Source organism: Rattus norvegicus, chromosome 1, assembly GCF_021556685.1.
Source record: "Rattus norvegicus strain SHRSP/BbbUtx chromosome 1, alternate assembly SHRSP_T2T, whole genome shotgun sequence".
Lineage (NCBI taxonomy): Eukaryota > Metazoa > Chordata > Mammalia > Rodentia > Muridae > Rattus > Rattus norvegicus.
This window is the reverse complement of record NC_141534.1, coordinates 48,448,836-48,468,566: the sequence shown is the minus strand read 5'-3', so window position 1 is coordinate 48,468,566 and position 19,731 is coordinate 48,448,836. Positions and strand designations below refer to the sequence as shown.

The following is a 19,731-nucleotide window of genomic DNA, read 5'->3' as shown; positions in this document are numbered from 1 at the left end:
GAAGGCTACTGATTTATTTGAGTTAATTTTATACCCAGCCACTTTGCTGAAGTTGTTTATCAGCTTTAGTAGTTCTCTGGTGGAACTTTTGGGATCACTTAAATATACTATCATATCATCTGCAAATAGTGATATTTTGACTTCCTCTTTTCCGATCTGTATCCCCTTGACCTCCTTTTGTTGTCTGATTGCTCTGGCTAGAACTTCAAGAACTATATTGAATAAGTAGGGAGAGAGTGGGCAGCCTTGTCTAGTCCCTGATTTTAGTGGGATTGCTTCAAGTTTCTCTCCATTTAGTTTAATGTTAGCAACTGGTTTGCTGTATATGACTTTTACTATGTTTAGGTATGGGCCTTGAATTCCTATTCTTTCCAGGACTTTTATCATGAAGGGGTGTTGAATTTTGTCAAATGCTTTCTCAGCATCTAATGAAATGATCATGTGGTTTTGTTCTTTCAGTTTGTTTATATAACGGATCACGTTGATGGTTTTCCGTATATTAAACCATCCCTGCATGCCTGGGATGAAGCCTACTTGATCATGGTGGATGATTGTTTTGATGTGCTCTTGGATTCGGTTGGCCAGAATTTTATTGAGTATTTTTGCGTCGATATTCATAAGGGAAATTGGTCTGAAGTTCTCTTTCTTTGTTGGGTCTTTGTGTGGTTTAGGTATAAGAGTAATTGTGGCTTCATAGAAGGAATTCGGGAGTGCTCCATCTGTTTCAATTTTGTGGAATAGTTTGGATAATATTGGTATGAGGTCTTCTATGAAGGTCTGATAGAATTCTGCACTAAACCCGTCTGGACCTGGGCTCTTTTTGGTTGGGAGACCTTTAATGACTGCTTCTATTTCCTTAGGAGTTATGGGGTTGTTTAACTGGTTTATCTGTTCCTGATTTAACTTCGGTACCTGGTATCTGTCTAGGAAATTGTCCATTTCCTGCAGATTTTCAAGTTTTGTTGAATATAAGCTTTTATAGTAAGATCTGATGATTTTTTTAATTTCCTCTGAATCTGTAGTTATGTCTCCCTTTTCATTTCTGATTTTGTTAATTTGGACACACTCTCTGTGTCCTCTCGTTAGTCTGGCTAAGGGTTTATCTATCTTGTTGATTTTCTCAAAGAACCAACTTTTGGTTCTGTTGATTCTTTCTATGGTCCTTTTTGTTTCTACTTGGTTGATTTCTGCTCTGAGTTTGATTATTTCCTGCCTTCTACTCCTCCTGGGTGTATTTGCTTCTTTTTGTTCTAGAGCTTTTAGATGTGCTGTCAAGCTGCTGACATATGCTCTTTCCTGTTTCTTTCTGCAGGCACTCAGCGCTATGAGTTTTCCTCTTAGCACAGCTTTCATTGTGTCCCATAAGTTTGGGTATGTTGTACCTTCATTTTCATTAAATTCTAAAGTCTTTAATTTCTTTCTTTATTTCTTCCTTGAGCAGGTTATCATTGAGTAGAGCATTGTTCAATTTCCATGTATATGTGGGCATTCTTCCCTTATTGTTATTGAAGACCAATTTTAGGCCGTGGTGGTCTGATAGCACGCATGGGATTATTTCTATCTTTCTGTACCTGTTGAGGCCTGTTTTTTGACCAATTATATGGTCAATTTTGGAGAAAGTACCATGAGGAGCTGAGAAGAAGGTATATCCTTTTGCTTTAGGATAGAATGTTCTATAAATATCTGTTAAGTCCATTTGGCTCATGACTTCTCTTAGTCTGTCTACGTCTCTGTTTAATTTCTGTTTTCATGATCTGTCCATTGATGAGAGTGGGGTGTTGAAATCTCCTACTATTATTGTGTGAGGTGTAATGTGTGGTTAATGCTCATCTTATGTGTGTGTGTGTGTGTGTGTGTGTGTGTGTGTGTGTGTGTACATGTACACATGCAGAGGTCAGAGGTCAACAATGAGTATCTTCCAGTCCTGCTTGCCACTTTCCTTTGAGACAGGGTCTCTTACTGAGCCTGGTTCACACCATCTGGCTAGACTGGCTGGGCTGTTAGCTCCAGGAGTATGCTTGTCTGTGTCCTCACCCTAATGATATGGTTCCATACAGACTCACAAGGCACAGGTCCCCGTGACTTGCACTGTACTGACTGAGTATTTCTTCAACCCTCCCCAAACATATTTCTTAATTATACTTTCTAAATTTTTTACCACAGACTGAGGGAAGACTTTTCCCCCAACAGAGTTGGTTTTTCTGTTTAGCCATTCTTGAACTCAGCATCCTGAAGGAAGATACATGCTTGCTGAAGCTAATGACCAGTGTGGCCAGATGCAAACAAGGGAAATGATCTGAGTTTATCAACAACAGCAAACACGGACTAGTCATTTGCTGTAACCAGGTTCTGTTCTTGGAGGGAGAGTGTTGAAAAGCAAACAAGACTCCCTCCTTGACAAAAGAAGCATTTGTTTCCATGCACAGCTTGGAATTCCAAGCCAAGGGATGCTTGTTTAAAGACAAGTAGAGGGATAGAGCCTCCCCTGGGCAGGGCTAATAAGATAGTTAAGGAGGTACGATTTAGGTTGAACTCTACAGAGTAGCTACTGGAGAACAAAGAACAGACATGAGGCAAGGCAAGACAGAGGACCAAAAATGTAAAGGCACAGTCAAGAGCTGCACAGGGCCAAGTGGGAAAACAGACAGCAGCCACACACAAAGGATGCTGACAGGGAGGTTTAAGATTAGCATCTTATTTATAGCAGGGCCTCACTGCTCTCTATGCAAATGACCTGGCATTCAAAGCAAAGGGAGTGCCACTAATATAACCTAGGAATAAAAGCCACTCTAAGGAAGGCATTCCTAAAAGCAGATCCAATGAGTAAGACACCAGACAGAGATGTAGGTATTCAGCCCTCCTGCCTGGCCAGCGGCAAAGGAATCACTCTCCTCTCCAATTTGCTCCTTGGCTCAGCTCTCAACACTAATGCCTTAGTTGACAAAGCTCAATAACCAAAATGAATGAAATCAAAATTTTAAGTTAGAAAACTTTAACATCTATAATTTGAGATATTCCGGTTTTCCAGGGATTTATAATTCAGGAAAGCCTGCTCATTTTTCTAATCCTTCTTTTGCTAGTGACGTGCTTTCCTGCATTTCAGTTAAAGGCTGCATGCCAGCATTACCAGTAAGCATCTTCTCTCTGTGAGACTGGTTACTGTCATGTCCATGATTTACAGACACGGTAAGACACAGAACACTCATTTCTTTCTCTCTTTTTTAAGATAGATAGATTGATTGATTGATTATATTTAAGGACATTGTAGCTGTCTTCAGACACACCAGAAGAGGGTATCAGATCTCATTACAGATGGTTGTGAGCCACCATGTGGTTGCTGGGAATTGAACTCATGACCTCTGGAAGAGCAGCCAGTGCTCTTAACTGCTGAGCCATCTCTCCATCCTCAGAATACTCATTTCTAGGCTTTGGCTTTTTTTGGTTGTCTTTTTACCCCCTCCCTCCCTCCCTCCCTCCCTCCCTCCCTCCCTCCCGTTCTAGCCTCACAGGAGCTGGGGTTTGGATGTGTGTGAGGCTTGGCTTGCTGGGACAGACCCAGGGTCTCACAAGCTAAGCTAGTGCCCTACTGCTGAGCAGCAGCCTGCTCGGCTGTCCCTCTGCCCCATCTTGTTAGTGTCACACTAGTGTCTAGTAAATCACATAGGTAACCTCATAACTACCTCAAGGGAGAGATCTAGAACATAATTAGCTAGAAAGCAATTAGTACGAGGGAGGTGGGATGATTTTTGTATATGATACTGTGTGGTGATTCCGAGCATTACACACTCAGCTTCTCTATGAAGGAAATGATTGGCTCTGGCACAATTACAAATGGAGATGCTCAGCCTAAGGGACTGACCTCCTGGGAAGCAGTGGAGCCGGACTGCAGCATCTTATATGATGATGAAAAGTCTGCCTTCCCAGCGAGCCTCAAGACATCACTCCCTGATTCGTCCACCGCCTGCTGCATGAGCCTGTGCAGACACACAGGAAGAGAAATCACCCTGAAGCCCATGAGGAAGGAACACTCACACCACACTGATGGGTAAAACAGAAGCACTGTGAGGAGACAACCTCCACAGGCAGAGACGAGAGCACTGCTGTGAACGGCAAGTGTGCCGAGAGGATTCCGAGAGGATTCAGTCTGGGAGGTCTGTCCAGCCCCTTCTCGTGGGTATTTAACATGGCGCTGGAGTAAGTAACTGTTGTTTGGGTTCGATTTCTTACAAATAAAAATAGAGATAACATTGGTTGTGCTTCGTTATTTTTATATCCTTACCAGTAAACCCAATTACTTCGCTTGCATTATAAACAATGAACACAGGGTGGACTGACACACCCAGAAAGCTTAGACCTTGTCACCACTAGCAGAATAGGTTTTCTCAAAAATTAAACAGTTGGGGTTGGGGATTTAGCTCAGCGGTAGAGCACTTGCCTAGGAAGCGCAAGGCCCTGGGTTCGGTCCCCAGCTCCGAAAAAAAGAACAAAAAAAAAAAAAAAATTAAACAGTCCCCTTGCATGTAGGGTGAAATCAAAGAGTGCCTCCAAACCCTGTAAGTACTCGGTCACCTGTAACTATTCCAACCGTAAGATTCTCTACATTTAACAGCTATGAACTCTCTGCCCGTTTATAAAGTAGTATAGAAAAATTCTGCCACCACATTTCTTCAAGAAACTATCACTAACATTTTAAACATAATTTCTTAGAATGTACTTTGACTGAAGACATGTATTTTAATTATTTAGTAAATTTTGACATGGCATTAGGCTCCTGACAGACTTAAGAAAGGGGGTCAAGCTGCAATACTAAGTAACAAAAGCATACTGAATTCAGTACCTGACCTGATCCATTCTATCCAATGCCAAATCTGGGATTCATAAGAACTGTACTCTACCGTAAGTCATTAAGGGTAACCTGTCACAGATCTCAAAACTGGACTCCTGCTGGGTATGTGGCACATGCCTATCATCCCCAAATATTAGACGCTGGTTGGGGGAACTGCATTCTTGAGGCCAGCCTATGGTACAAAAAAAGGACTCACTTATAGAAGGCTCTCACCTTAGAAACCTATCAAATGCAAGGTATACTCTGTTATATGGCACGTGGCGATCTTCGCCTGTAGCCACCTACTCTAAACATGGGAGTAGTTCTGATTCCACCAACGAATCACATGCTTGCAAAGAGATAGTGGGGATGGTTTCTAAGCCAGTTTATAGCCATGTACTTGTCACTGGAGCTGTAAAATTATTGCTCAAATGATGAGCTGAGTAAAAACAGTCTTTGAAGTCTCTTAGAACAATTCGAGGAACCTTAACAGGAAATCACTAAAGAGCTCAGTAAGTCTGACCAGGCCAACATCTAAGACACATGGGTAGTATCTCTGAAAATCTACAATTCTCTACTCATGATGATTTGAAATCGCTTTCCAAGTCTTCGAGCTCTTTACGACAAACTAAAAATGGAAGCTGTACGACATGCATTACGATGTGGGTTATACAAAACAGATCCCTAAAGAGCTGCCATCACAGGAATGTGCTCCAAGGGAGGACACTGCCTGATAGCTAAGGACTGGGGACAGGCGGATGTGAAGTGGGAACTCGATGGGTTCTTTGGAAAGTCGGTTGTGTTGGACGGTGTTTTGTTGGGGCAGACAGGTGAAGGAGTGTTTTCCTGAAGCGGACACAGGTGAGAGGACATTTTGCTAAAGCAAACACTTGAAAGGACACGTGATGAAGGATTCTTGGCTAACAACACACATGTATTGGTCTGCCTTACATTGCAAAGTTGAGCTCCTTTTGTTGGAACTCCATAGAGAAAACTGCCCAAAAAAACCTTCTGGTGCTGTGCTGAGGCTTCTTGCTGTTTCTGCAGACTTGGGCCAAGTGGCAGAGTGATGTCAGCTGAAACAGACTCACATGCTGAGGCAAGACACATGCTGAAGCAGGACCAGTGGAGGACACCTGATATTTGGAGAAAGTATAAGTAGGGCCCAAAAGACTGTGAGAAGGTCTTGCTTGTAGAGCTAGCTGTGCAACGCCTCTCGGTCTCAAGTCTTCACTTATCTTCACTTCGTTGAGAGAGGAACAGCTGAGAACTTCTCCTGGCGTTCCTGTTGGTCCAAATCCCTCCTGCTGACTCGTGCCCGTTCAGCTGAGGCCTAGCTGTCTCTGCTAGGTCATGCCACTGCTGCTGCTATCCTGTCTCTACCAAACAGGACTGCTGGTGTATCCGTGAAGCATTTGGAGTGTTGGCAGCGGCGGCGGCGGCTGCTGCTGCTGCTGCTGCTGCTGCTGCTGCTGCTGCCCTGTGAACTGAACTGCTGATTTCCTGACAATGCAGATAGGATTTGCTCCAAAGAACAATTTTTTTTTTTTTGGTTCTTTTTTTTCGGAGCTGGGGACCGAACCCAGGGCCTTGCGCTTCCTAGGCAAGCACTCTACCACTGAGCTAAATCCCCAGCCCCACCAAAGAACAATTTTTAAACAGGTCCACTTCCCCCACATCCTTTCTTCTCCACTACCCCTGGTGGGTGGTAGGCTAGGAGGGGGGGTTAAAGCATTTAAGAACCATCATTAAAAGTAAGCTTTGAAAATTTTAAAATTACATGGATGCTTCCACATTCAGTTAAAAAGAGGTGTCCAGTGTTTCCCCTTAATCTTCATTTCCATCAGTCTGTAAACAACTTCAGGCACCAAGGAGCTCAGAGCTGCCCAGCCATCTTCCACCTCAGCTGCAATCAATCTCCCTCGTCTCCACTCTTCTGCTGAATGAGTGGAGTTAGCAAGTTAATATGTGCACACATGTGCACATGCAAGGATCTTAAAGCTTCTAAGTATATCACGCTATATCAACCCCCTCTACAGCAAATTTGTTTTTAACATGAACAGTTCACACAACTGACAATTATTAATTGTAATGGTTTTAATATGTTTGGCCCAGAAAGTATCACTATGTGGAGGTGTGGTCTTAGAGTGGGTGTGTCACTATGGGCATGGGTTTTAAGACCCTTTTCCCAGCTACCTAGAAGCCACTTTTCTCCTGTCTGACTTTGGAACAAGAGGTGGAATTTTCAGCTTCTCTTGCACCATGCCTGCCTGATGCTGCCATGCTCCCACTGTGATGATAATGGACTGAACCTCTGAACCTGTAAGCCAGCCCCAATCAAATGTTGTCTTATAACAGTTGCCTTGGACATGGTGTCTTTCCACAACAGTAAAACCCTAAGACACTAATACCATCTAAATTAACTAGATGGCTCTGTCTTCACCTTAATCACCATAAGCAATATAAACAGAGAAAACAATTTATTATGTGTTTACAAGGCTTATTGCTAAGACCAAATATTTACTACTAAGTTATTTTTTAATGTGTAAATATGATAATGGGTTTAATAGTATATTTTTGGAAAGTCTTTGAGATATATATATATATGAAAATATTTTCCGTGAAATAAGGTCTGAACTTTCTTCAAAATACTGAGGGAAGGGAGACGGGGGGACGGAGGCCTGACAAAAGCCACACTGTCCAAAATCTCATCACTATGGTTGCTGTGTGGCCTGGGCTGCTCCACTGTACCATTCTACTTTGGTCTAGGTTTGAATTTTTTACAAAAAGCTATAATAAAAAATAATGAAGTATGCCAAAATATTTGGATACTATATTAACAACTCACAGGCATGGAATTTTTATGAAACTCCATTAATATGTTGCAAATAAACAAACAAAATCACCGGATAACCCACAGAAGAACAAAGATTCATTGACTCTCGAAGTCCTAAGCCAGGATGATGTCATTTCTTCTGAGCCCAGAGGAACACTCTGACCCAGTTCTCGGTTCTCCAGCTGCCTCATACCCTGCTCTGTTCAAGACTGGAGTCTTTGGGAGTTACACCAGAAACCAGCATCAGTGATGCACATCAACAGAGGAATGCAGTCAGGCCTAATTGAGCCTCAGTATTCCAGACGTGTGGAAATAGTTTATCTGGGTGGACCTCAGGGAGGTCAGGGCAACCAGGCTATTTTAGCTCAAAGGAATGAATGGTCCTATGGGCTATGTGCCTACATGTCCAGTAGTGTGGTTCAAAGCTTCTATCTGAGCTTCAGATTAATCACATTAGATATGGTCTTGTTTCACTGATTGGGATATTCAAGGTCTAAAAGGATGGTCCTCCAGCTCTTCTGAAACTCACTGATTGGCTTATATACAGCAAAGAGTGTGCTGGATACAATCAATTAATTAAGTTTTAAGAAGGAATTAAAGGCTTCAATTCAGTATCAAAACGAACAGCATAGCAGTTAGCTCTGACCAACAAAGGCAAGCTCAGTGAGGAGCAAAGGAGCCAGTCATCTGGGTGTGGTGAAAACCTTTCTTCCTGAAGGTTTCACATTGCCAAATCAATACAAGGCCCCAGCCACAGCCTACAGCCAATCCTGTGCCTCCTTTTCAGGTGCTGGCCAGACATGCACAGCCAGGACCACTCCCTCTTCCAGATCTCCACTTGTCACCTTCCTGTGGGACTTCACTGACCACTACACCTCCCACTGTGCAATACATACTCACCACTTAAAACACATGAATTTCGCCCTTGCAGGCCCTCTCCTCACTCGCCTCATGAACTGGCCATCCCCACTAGAAGGTGAATTCCACAGGAGAAAGTCCTGAGGGGAGGGTTTGACTTTATTTTATATGCATTGGTGTTTTGCCTGCATATATATGTCTGTGTGAGGGTGTCAGATTCCCTGGAGCTGAGGTTACAGACAGTTGTGAACTGTCCTATGGGTGCTGAAAATTGAACCCTGGGTCTTCTGAAAGAGCAGCTGGTGCCCTTACTCACTGAACCATCTTTCTAGTCCCCAGAGGATGGCAGTTTGAAAAATTATTTTCTTGGATACTCCTTACATTTCAACATTCTTTGGCCCAATAAGTGCCTGATGAAACTTGTGAGAGGACAAAGTAGCAGAAAGACTCACATAGTGAGGACCCAACGGAGTTCCTGTAAACTCAGTATGATTCTGCTCTACACAGAAAGAAGGTATTAATACGGCTTGCTTGCTTGCTTGTTTGTTTGTATGAGACAAGGCTGGCCAGGAACTCACTGCTAGTAGAGGACAACCCTGAACTTCTGATCTCCCTGCCTCTACAACCTAAATGCTAAGAAGACACTGGACTCAATGTGGTTGCTACTTGGGTGTATGAATCCTACGTTACGTTCTATGTTTATAATACTACAAAACCACACTGCAACCATAGCAACTATTTCCTGCTCTAAAGTCAGATCCATTGGTCAATTGGCTCTTAAGCTCAGTTGGTAGAGATAATACTTTGGTAGTGCTGCTTTGGATCTTTAGGGTGGGTTTCTTCCTCCTCTTCTTCTTCTTCCTCCTCCCTGGGTGGGTTTCTCCTGCTCTTCTCTAACTCAAACCATTGGTACCACTATCTTGAAAGATGTGACAAATCAGTCTACAGAAACCACCTGTGAGAATCCTGAGAGAGGGGTGGGGGGAGAGCACAAGCAAGGACACAAAGCCCTTCTCTCTGCCTCCTACAGAAACAAAGGCAGGAAAGGGAGCTGGGGCTCTGGGCAAAGGCAGTGGGAAACAGACAAAGTCCAGATACAGTGGTGAGACCTGGAGAGTCTGCAGCTGGCCTCCAGCACCCAAATGGACACCTGGTAGACTGCTCGGAAAACATCAAGCCACGCAGAGATCTGCATGCCCCCACCCAGCATGGAACCTGCAAATGGCTCCCATGCCCTGAGATACAGGAGGGTAGGTGGACTGAACTCTCAGCTTAAGGAGCACAAACTGAAGAGCAAGCCCCTCAAGGGTTGGGGGGACTAGAGGGCAAGACAAGGTCATATATAAGGCCAGTTGAGGGAACCCCAAATGTAAAGACCTTCAACCCTCAGGTCTATGATCAACTCTAGGGATCAACAGATTATAGTTCAACTTTCCTGGGGCAAACGGGATGAAATCTGTTGTACAGTGAAAAAAAAGTAATTTTATTTATCAATATACTTCTTTATTTTGCCAGTGTGGACTGTGCACTGAATCCATTCAACCTGTACGTTTTGCAGAGGAGGAAAGTGAGCCTTGAGGACTTTCCTGCAGCACCGTAACTAGACTTCTGTGGGATCTGAACCCAGGTTCCCCATCTCTATGTCAGTCTACCACTGCAATACTAGGTCACAGGGTTATTAGTACACTGCATTCTGAGGGCATTTCTTTCCTCAATGTAAAATTCAAAGGAAATCTCAAACTTTCATGAACTGGCTACAGTTATAACAGAGGACAACAGGAGTCTCAAAGGTCACTCCATCACACACTGCCATCTCTCTCACACACACACTGCCATCTCTCTCATGCACACACTGCCATCTCATGCACACACTGCCATCTCTCTCATGCACGCACTGCCATCTCATGCACACACTGCCATCTCATGCACACACTGCCATCTCTCTCACACACACACTGCCATCTCTCTCATGCACACACTGCCATCTCATACAGCAACATTATATGAAAGTACAATTCACTGAGAAAGACTTCATCCGGAAAGGTATTATGACCTGATTAGTATTTGTACTGGTTTGTATTGATTGTCAGCTTGGCAGGATCTAGAATCACTTATCATACAAGCCTCTGAGCATACAGTGAGAAATGATCTTGGCAAAGGTTAGCGTCTGGGCATGTCTATGGGGGGTTATATTGATAATATATTGATAGGTGGGAAGACCTTCCTACTGTGGTTGGCACCATTCCCTAGGCTGGGATCTAGGATTATATAAAAAGGAGAAATAATGATTTAAAAATCTGAAAATCCTCGGGCTGAGAACCCTGGCCCTAGAACACGTTCTAAGCACTGCAAACCAAGAATAGTATATAGAAACATCACTGTAAGAGTAACTATCCACTTGTAAATGCTCTGTCCTTGTCACTGGGAAATCTGGAATAAGCCAGGGCAGTAGACTATTTGCCCAGCACATGTTCTTCACTGGGTCCTAAACATGGCCTCATATGACAAGTACTGCATAAGATTTGAGCCCAGTCAGGGTGACTAGACACTTGAAATGCACTTTTGGTCCTGCCAGGCAGGCTAAGTCTACTAAAGAGCACTCTAACAGAACACCACACATCTCATCACTAAATGCCGTTCCTCATGTAGAAGCAGAGAAAGTCTGTTACTTTTGTGAGTCCTGCCTTTTCCTGTCATAGGGTATGACTCAATGTTCAGATATTAAAAACAAGTCAGAAAAATTGAGTCAACTATATTTATAATGTCTAAATAATTTATAAATACTATATTTATGTCTAAAAATGAGTGGGAAGGGTAGAATATCATGGTTTTAATGACCATGAGAAAAAAAAGAAATGCCAACAGGGAAGTTGGGAAATGCACACAATGTACAATTTTGAAAGCTTGGCAGTATCTCTTGTTTTATCCAAATGCTCACACAAACATCTCCAAAGATGAGATTTACACAGCTTGTGTGCACGCTCCACTCTCTTCACGCTCCAGAGTGCTTCCAGAATACTCGGACTTGGCTCTATTCCAAGCAGGAACAACAAAATGCAATAAAAATTTCAAACAAACAGCAGATGATCACATGGCCTACAAGACATGTTGCTGAGTCAGCACAAAGGAAAAGCTCTGGAAAGCTCCAAAACAAAGTAAACAAAGAAAATCCCGGGAGAGGTACACATGCCACGCAGAATCTCAGCCTGCACCCATGACCTGAGCTGCACTTAGGCCTGAGGGAGTCAGGGAAGTAAGAGAGAAAACTCCAGCGGTGATAATGAGGCTGCAGCAGGACCCCAGAGAGACAGAGACAGAAGGGGACAGCAAGGAGCGGGCTTGCCCAGGTGTAGGGCCAGTGAAGGAGGGAATGCACCCTGAGAGCTGAGGCCCAAGTCCATGCTGTCTGGCATGGCTAGAAAAACAAGCAAAAGGAAGCAAATGAAGGGGGGAAGACTGGGAGGAGGCCTCTCGGGGGACTGGGACTAACACAAGCTCTGCCGGAGAAACACAACTGTAGTGTAAGGATCAGAACTCACTCAGATTCAGTTCCAAGGAAAAAATAAAATAGCAAAACACTCAAGAAAACCAAGACCATGAAGAAAGATGAGCAGAAGAGAAACACTGATTTTGGCTTCTGTTATTCAACCGGACAGATCAGAAACTTGAAAAAATGAGTAAGGAATCAGACATTAAAGAATAACCAGGCAGAACTATTGAACCAAATAGAACTTTTAAAAACTAGAACACGACCCACCCCCAACACCTCATAAGCCCCAAGCTATGCCCACTAATCCACACTGACACCACAATGGACTTCAGAACGCAGAAGACAGGGTCCTAAAACAGGTAGAAGAGATGCAGGGCACTTGAAAACAACTGTAGCCAGGGCTTCTCAGCAGCGACAATGTGGTCAGCCTAGAGCTCACACCTGCAAAGCCATCTTTGATGGATGGACAGGAAAAATCTATTTCCCAGGTTATCAATAACAAACCTTCTTTAACAAGAATTCCAACTTTAAGTAAAAGAAAAAGGCCGAAGAAAGGGCCGAAGCTGGGTGTGGTGGTGCACACCTTTAATCCCAGCACTCCCACGACAGAGGCAAAGAACTTAAATATAAGAAAATATGCTATACAAAGATAGGGTCCAAAGGAATCCCATCTAAATAACCATCAACTCTATACAGTGAAAATATCTTTATTTTATTTAATGCTAAGTAGTAACTGACTGTACTGGGGAAATCATTGTAGTTATGCACCTTTAAGTTATTTTTAAATTCAAAAAAGGAACGTGATATTGACTGATTTCAGACTTTAGCTTAGAGACACCGATAGACCTGCATTCTCCACTGGGGAGTTGGGGGAGGGGCGGGGGTATATAACACAAATCTCCCCAAAACCTGGGATTAGGAGAGGCAGGTATAGCTCCCAACCCCACCCCAACCCCACTGGAGAGCTGACTGACCCTCAGTTGGCCTGCGAAGTGGTAGCCAGGAGGAGGTAAATTACAGCATGCATAATCAGGAGCATCTCAAGGACAGCTTGGATGGAAAGATACAATTCAATCAATACTTATAGTGGAAACTAATGATGTCAGGTTAACAGCAGAAGAAGAGATTGGGGTTTTTTGTTGTTTTAGCTTTGGTTTGGTTTTGAGTTTTTGAGACAGGGTTCCCTTGTGTAGCCTTTGTTGTCCTGAACTAGCCCTATAGACCAGGCGGGCCTTGAACTCAGACCTGCCTGCCTCTGTCTCCCAAGTGTTGCAACTAGAGGCCCGCTCTGCCACCGCCCAGTTAGCAGGAACTTTACAGGAACAAGGCCCTTCATAGCTAGTAATGGAGGGCTACCTGATACACATGAAAAGGTATAATCTACCTGAAAAATACTAGTAAGCTTAGAGGAACTGTTTGAGCCAACCCTTTTATTTATTCTTGGGTTTTATAGCTTCAGTTAATCTGTTACAATTTTTTTTTTAGGATTTTGCATATGGCCTGCTGTATTTATAACATTTTCATCCATCCCCCTCCTTTCTACAAGCTGGCCAATCTCACAAACTCAACCTCATCCTCTGTGATCGTCACTGTTACTGATGTGAGCACAGACGTGTGAGCGCATACACTCACACATATAGATAGACACACACACTCTCACACACACACAGACTCACTCACACACAGAGACACACACACAGACACACTCACACATATACACACACAGAAACACACACAGAGGCACACACACACGCACAGAGGCACACTCACACATAGAGACACACACACAGAGGCACACTCACATAGAGAGACACATACACACAGAGACACTCACGCATAGAGACACACACAGGCACACACACACAGAGACACTCACGCATAGAGACACACACACAGGCACACACACAGAGACACACACAGAGGCACACACTCACACACAGAGGCACACACACATAGAGAGACACACACACACAGAAACACTCACGCATAGACACACACAGGCACACACACACACACAGAGGCACACACACACCCAGAGACACACACACAGACAAACACAGAATCACAAACACACATAGAGACATACACACACAGAGGCACACACACACAGACACACTCACACACAGACACACTCACACACAGAGACACACTCACATACACACAGCACCTCAGTACATTTACAGTTGCTCATATGTACACGTGTTTAGAGCTGACCACTTGAGCCTGGATAACCCATCAAGGGTCTTGTCCCTAGAGAGTCTTGGATTCCCCTCTCTCAGCAGTCACTTTACTGTGGGTGGGGCCAGATGAGATTTCCACCCCCATTGGTATGTTGACTGTGAGGTCACTATGCAGGTTTGTGGGTGGGGCCGGATGAGATTTCCATCCCCATTGGTATGTTGACTGTGAGGTCACTATGCAGGTTTTGTTTAGGCAACCACATTGTTGAGGTGTCATGGATAAGTCTAGAAGGCGCTAAATCACAGCAGGCTCCTGGGTCCCCTGACTCTTAAAATCTGCTCTTCTCCTCTTCCGCAAAAGCCCACCATTTTAGTATTTCCAGCAACTACAGACAATGAATCAGAAAGGGTGTAGATGCATACAGCATATTTAACAAGGTCAACCTAATGGACAGTCACAGACTATGGACATACAGAGAACTGATTTACCCTCCCTTTCTGCACAGAGAACATACTGATGAAATTGCTCCTAAGTATAAGCTTAGTCTCAACAAAGTTCTACCTACAGTACTGGTTGTCAATCAGATTGCCTGGTATGCTATCTAATTAGAAATAATCAAAAAAAGATAACAGGAAAATCTTCAGCATTTGAAAGTCATGCACAACGTTGACAACCCACAGGCTAACGAGAACTTTTGGAGTCTCAAAATGTGGTGCTGCTTCCCACTACTTTAACACACTAAGAAATGTAACCATGAGTAGATCAATTATATTTCAAAACATTACTAATACCTAAACTGGGTATAATTTTTGCATTGTGCATGCGTACTTTACAAGACAGTTAACTTAAAGTTGGAGATGAACTACTCTAGTTCAGTTATAACGTATGAGTCGCTATACAATACAATGTGTACTGTATGGTGTTCAGCAGAACATCACCGTGCTCTTCCAAACTGTCGCTGGGGATACAAAGGTAAGCAAACCCACAACTCCAGCCTCCAGGGGCCCACAGCATCCTCAGGGAGGCAGCCACCAGTCATGGAAGCACACATAATTGGCAGTTGGGAAGGATGTCAGGACTCTAAGCAGGGCATGGCATGAGAGGCTTCTGGAAGTGATGCTCTGGGCTGACTTCACAAGCACAGAGAAGGCTCAAAGGACAGCAATCCAAGAAGGAACAGAATGCACACCTACAGGGCCTGCTTCACACAGTCTCAGTACAGAGCCCAGACTGGCCTTAAACTTGGATTTCCCTGTTTCTACCTCCCTTGAACTAGGATTACAAGTGGACACCACTAAATCCTGTTGAAAGCTCCCAAGTTTTAAGCAGTTAAAGCCAAGCTATTATTTAATTTCTGATGATCAATATACAGGCAAGACACAGTAAAAGTCATCTTTGCAAACCTGTTATGCCTTCTAACCTCTTCCTCTTTAAAAAACTGGTTCATGTTTCTACTGTTGCAGGACTTTCCTTTCACTACACATACACAGATATTTAAGACAAATAAAATACTGTTACAGAGAGGTGATTGGGAAGCAGCTGCTACACTGTTTTTATAATTGTAAAAGCCAGCTAGGTGTGGTAGCACTGTGGTTTTAATTCCAGCACTGAGGAAGCAGACCCATAGATATCTAGGTGTTACCAGTCAGCCCGGTTTACAGAGCAAGTGCCAGGCCAGTGAGGGCTACATGGTGAGACCTTGTCTCAAAACCCAAAACCCCACCTTCCAAAAAACTAGAAAACAAGTTTAATTTGTGTTTGTGTGCGCGCACACATTAGCTAGCTGACTCGAGGTTAGATCAGGCTGGAACCAGTGGGGCCTGCTCAGGGTCTTCCCAGGGCTGTAACTAAAGATGCACACTTGGCTTTCTGGATTATGGAACCCCCATGCCTGTGCACTTTACCATCTGAGCCCATCCCTGCAGCCCTTAACTTTAATCCTTAAGAAGCATCGATAGGGGCTTCCGTTATTCAAATGAAGGAGTGTTTGCTTAGAAGAGTTCGCAAAGTTGCTTTTAAACTGTCCCCAGAACCTAGTCCAGTACAGGGCCTCATTTCCTGCCCGGATTTCTCCTGTTCCACACTCATCTAATGCACCCAAAAAGATGCATAACATACACATACATATAACGTCATATACTATGTCTGGAACGGGAAGCTGGAAGGGGAGGGATGAGGCACTCCAAGAATTTTATTAGTGCTATAAAATGACCATGTAACAGCAAAAGGATCCTCCAAATCAATTAGCAAGTGTTAATCCTGCTATGGAACTTAGAGCTAATCAACCTCCATGAATTACTTTATGTCCATTTCTACATATACAAACAATTCTCAAGGCCTGACGCCTTTAGATAAACTCGTTTACTCAAATTCACTTCAGGATTACGTCAGAGCATAATCTTAGGAAGCATCTAACACAGGCTGAAACACTCCTAAGGCCTGTCACCCTGTGTGCTAAATAAGACATGACTGGACTCCAAGCAGCGCAGGAACTTAAGCAGAGCTCAGCATTCTACTGGGGAAAGATTAGAAACAAAACCCAGATGATCCCCTTAAAGCATGTAGTTACTGATTAATTGTCTTCAGCAATGAACAACTGCCCAATTCAAGTTCTAGAAGATTTCCCTCTCTTTTTCCTATTATGACTCTACCAAGAGCTCTTAAAAGTCATGAAAATGCTGGGCTAGCAAGATACCCAGTGGTTGGGAGTACTGCTTGCCCCTCCAGAGGAACAGAATTAGGTTCCTAGAACCCACATGGCTACTTACAACTGTCAGTTAACTCCAGTTCCAGGGGACCCAATGCCCTCTTCTTGGGACACCAGGGATGCATGTGGCACACAGATAGACACGTGGACAAAACACCCATACACATAAAATAAATATTTTTCAAAAAAAAAAATCGTGTGACTTCAGAGATAAGTGTATATTCAAGAAAGTACCGTAGGAATGATTTAGATGAAAACTGTATCTGGGGAGAATTAAAACCATTCTCCCATAAGTGCTAAGGCCACCCCAACCCTACCTCAAAGTCCAGGTGGCGCAGTCATGTCCCAACACTTAGTTCTTACAGCAAAAGCCTGGACAGCACTTGGACTTAAGTGTTATGAGTCCATCATCACTACTTGCTAAGTATACCTGACCACCTACAGGGTTAAAGGAAGGGAAGAAATCCAACTCTTCATCTGCCGTCTGTGGATATGGGAAGAGGTGTGTCCCGGGCTAGCATGCAACAATGTCAACTCAAAAAGGAGCTTTGCTTTGACACAAGAACCATCTGGACATAGGAAACGAGAAAACTGCAGAAGAGTTCCCTTGAATGAGGCCTCCCCAGTCAGCCCCTTTCTTCAGAGGGCAGTGGCTTGTCATCTGGTCTGTGGGGACGCCAGCCACCTGGAACTGTGATTACAAAGCAGGGAAGGGCACCAACAGCCAGGAGAACTGGAATTTGCCTTCAGAAGCAGATAACAAGTAGGAAGTGCTTACACAGGTTGTCAGGCTTGTGTGCACTGAGGTCACAGGCAACTCAATTTCAGTTCAAGGATGGCTGTGTTTTTTCACTGGAAACACAAGGCTCCACCATCAAATAAAACTTTTTACCATGCTTGGATATGTGCATTAGTCGCTAAGTTGAAATAGGCATGAGCGCCTCAGCTCAGTACAAATATTACAAACTGACCTCACAGAATAGGGTCTACGTCACAAACCACTGTCAAGGTTGCATGATAACTCTGTAATTGGATTTTCAACTTCTGAAACGTCTTGGCAACAAACCTCAAAATCAGATTTCTGTAGAAATCTTTTGCTTGAATTAGGTTTTATCTCCAACAAAGTTTGTCACAAAATAAGTATACTGAAAAGGTAGGTAGTTATTTCATATCTAATACAACCAAGCAACAACTGCTCAGATATACTATCAAGGCAGTTATTTCAACAGCAGCAGTAGGTTCCTGACAAAAGCTTCATTTATGTATAAACAATACACCTAGATAGATTCAGGACACTGCATTTATCTGGGCCCCAACTTCAACAGGCTAAATGAAATCAGGCACTTCCAAATTCCTTAACACTTTTCTAAATTACCTTCTATAAACGCCCATCTTTAAAAAAGTTTTCATCAAGCCAGATGTAGCTTAGCTATTTCGAAAATAATTATGGAAAAGACATGTTGATGTTTGTAAAGGTGACATAATCCAAACTCCGAGTTACAAGTCAATCTGCTACCCACACATCACAGGTCTATCAGAGGTTAACCGACTGTGCAGGCTTTTCTCGGGGGCTACTTCATTCCCAAGTTACTACTGAAACCTCACAAGAAAAGGGAAATGGAGAAACTAATTTTTTTTTCGTTTGGTTTTTTGCAGACTCAGATAACAAAAATGGACTGCTAATTTCACAAACAGTAACAAAAAATAAGCAAACCAAGGCTTCTGGTCATTTACCAAGCAGGAACCAAAGTTCCACTAAGCAGTTGGGGCCTGGGCCTTTTATATTTTCTTTCTTTCTTTTTTTTCCTACCGGCAAACACGTAATCTAAAAGCACAGTCATTTCCCTCTTGATACTTTATTCGCTCCGAAAACGTCCCATTCAAACCGAAAAAGCCAGCAAAAACAAAAGGAAAAAATGAGAGCCTAGAAGGCAGTGGGCGCGGAGGAAGCGGGACTCCGGGAGGCTGCAGCGTCCTCCCCACCCGGCTCGGCTCCGCTCGGCTCGGCCCCCTCGCGCGCCGGGCTGCCCTCCGGAGGAGGGAGGCAGGCGACTGGCGCCGTGCGGAGAGGCAGCGTCCGGATGGCCCGTGGCTCCGGGGCTGCGGGAACTCCGCGTCTTGGGGCGCCCGTCTCCGCTTAGGTGCAAACTTTGCGGAGCCGCCGCCGCCCCGGGTGAGCGGACCCCAGCGCTCGGCGTGACCCCGCTCCCGTGCCCGAGGTCGCGGGGTGGGGGTTGGGGGGAACTCGCGAGCGACGCTCCGGGGCTTCGGCCTCGTTACGGCGCCGCGGAGCCGAACGGCCGGTTCGGCCTGCGCCGCGCGCCCCTTACCTTGGTGGCCATGGCGGGCGGTTCCCCGGCCCCTGCGGGCCGGCTGGTCTCCCGCGCTGCGGAGCTTCGGCCCTAGGCGGGCGGGCAGGACGGCTCCGGCTGCGGTTCGGCGGCTCCGGCCGGGCGCGGCGGCTCCGCCTCAGCCCTGCTCTCGGCGCTCCGGCCCCTTTGGCTCGGCGACTCCCGCCGCCGCCCGCGCCTGCAGTTCCTGAAAGTCCCCGGCTGCGCGGCCCCCGCCCCCGCCGGCCAAGCCTCCCATGGACCGCGGCGTGCGCGGCGGAAGCGCGCCTGGGGCCTCGGCCGCAGCCCGGCCTCCTCGCCCGCCCTGGCCTCCGCCCCGACCCCGCCGCCAGCGGCACCGAGTGCGGCTCCCTGGCTGGAGCGGCGGCTGCGGGGTCGGACGAGCGCCGGGGTCGCACGGGCGCCGGGGTCGCGGCCTGGTCTTTGACTGCGAGCCGTTTGCGGGGCGCGGCGCTGAGGGGGGCTGCGCCTCAAGCCCAGCTC

The 19,731-nt window shown here is 45.0% G+C and overlaps 1 protein-coding gene across 1 annotated transcript in view; it reads right to left on the bottom strand.

Moving 5' to 3' along the window:
- The window catches only part of Snx9 (sorting nexin 9), an 83,499-nt gene extending 64,111 nt beyond the window's left edge, over nucleotides 1–19,388 (bottom strand). The window contains exon 1 of the mRNA NM_001127637.1: nucleotides 19,228–19,388. Coding sequence (NP_001121109.1) covers nucleotides 19,228–19,239 — 12 coding nt within the window. The 5' untranslated portion in view covers nucleotides 19,240–19,388. The remainder of the gene's footprint in view (nucleotides 1–19,227) is intronic.
- Between the last annotated feature and the right edge of the window lie 343 nt (nucleotides 19,389–19,731).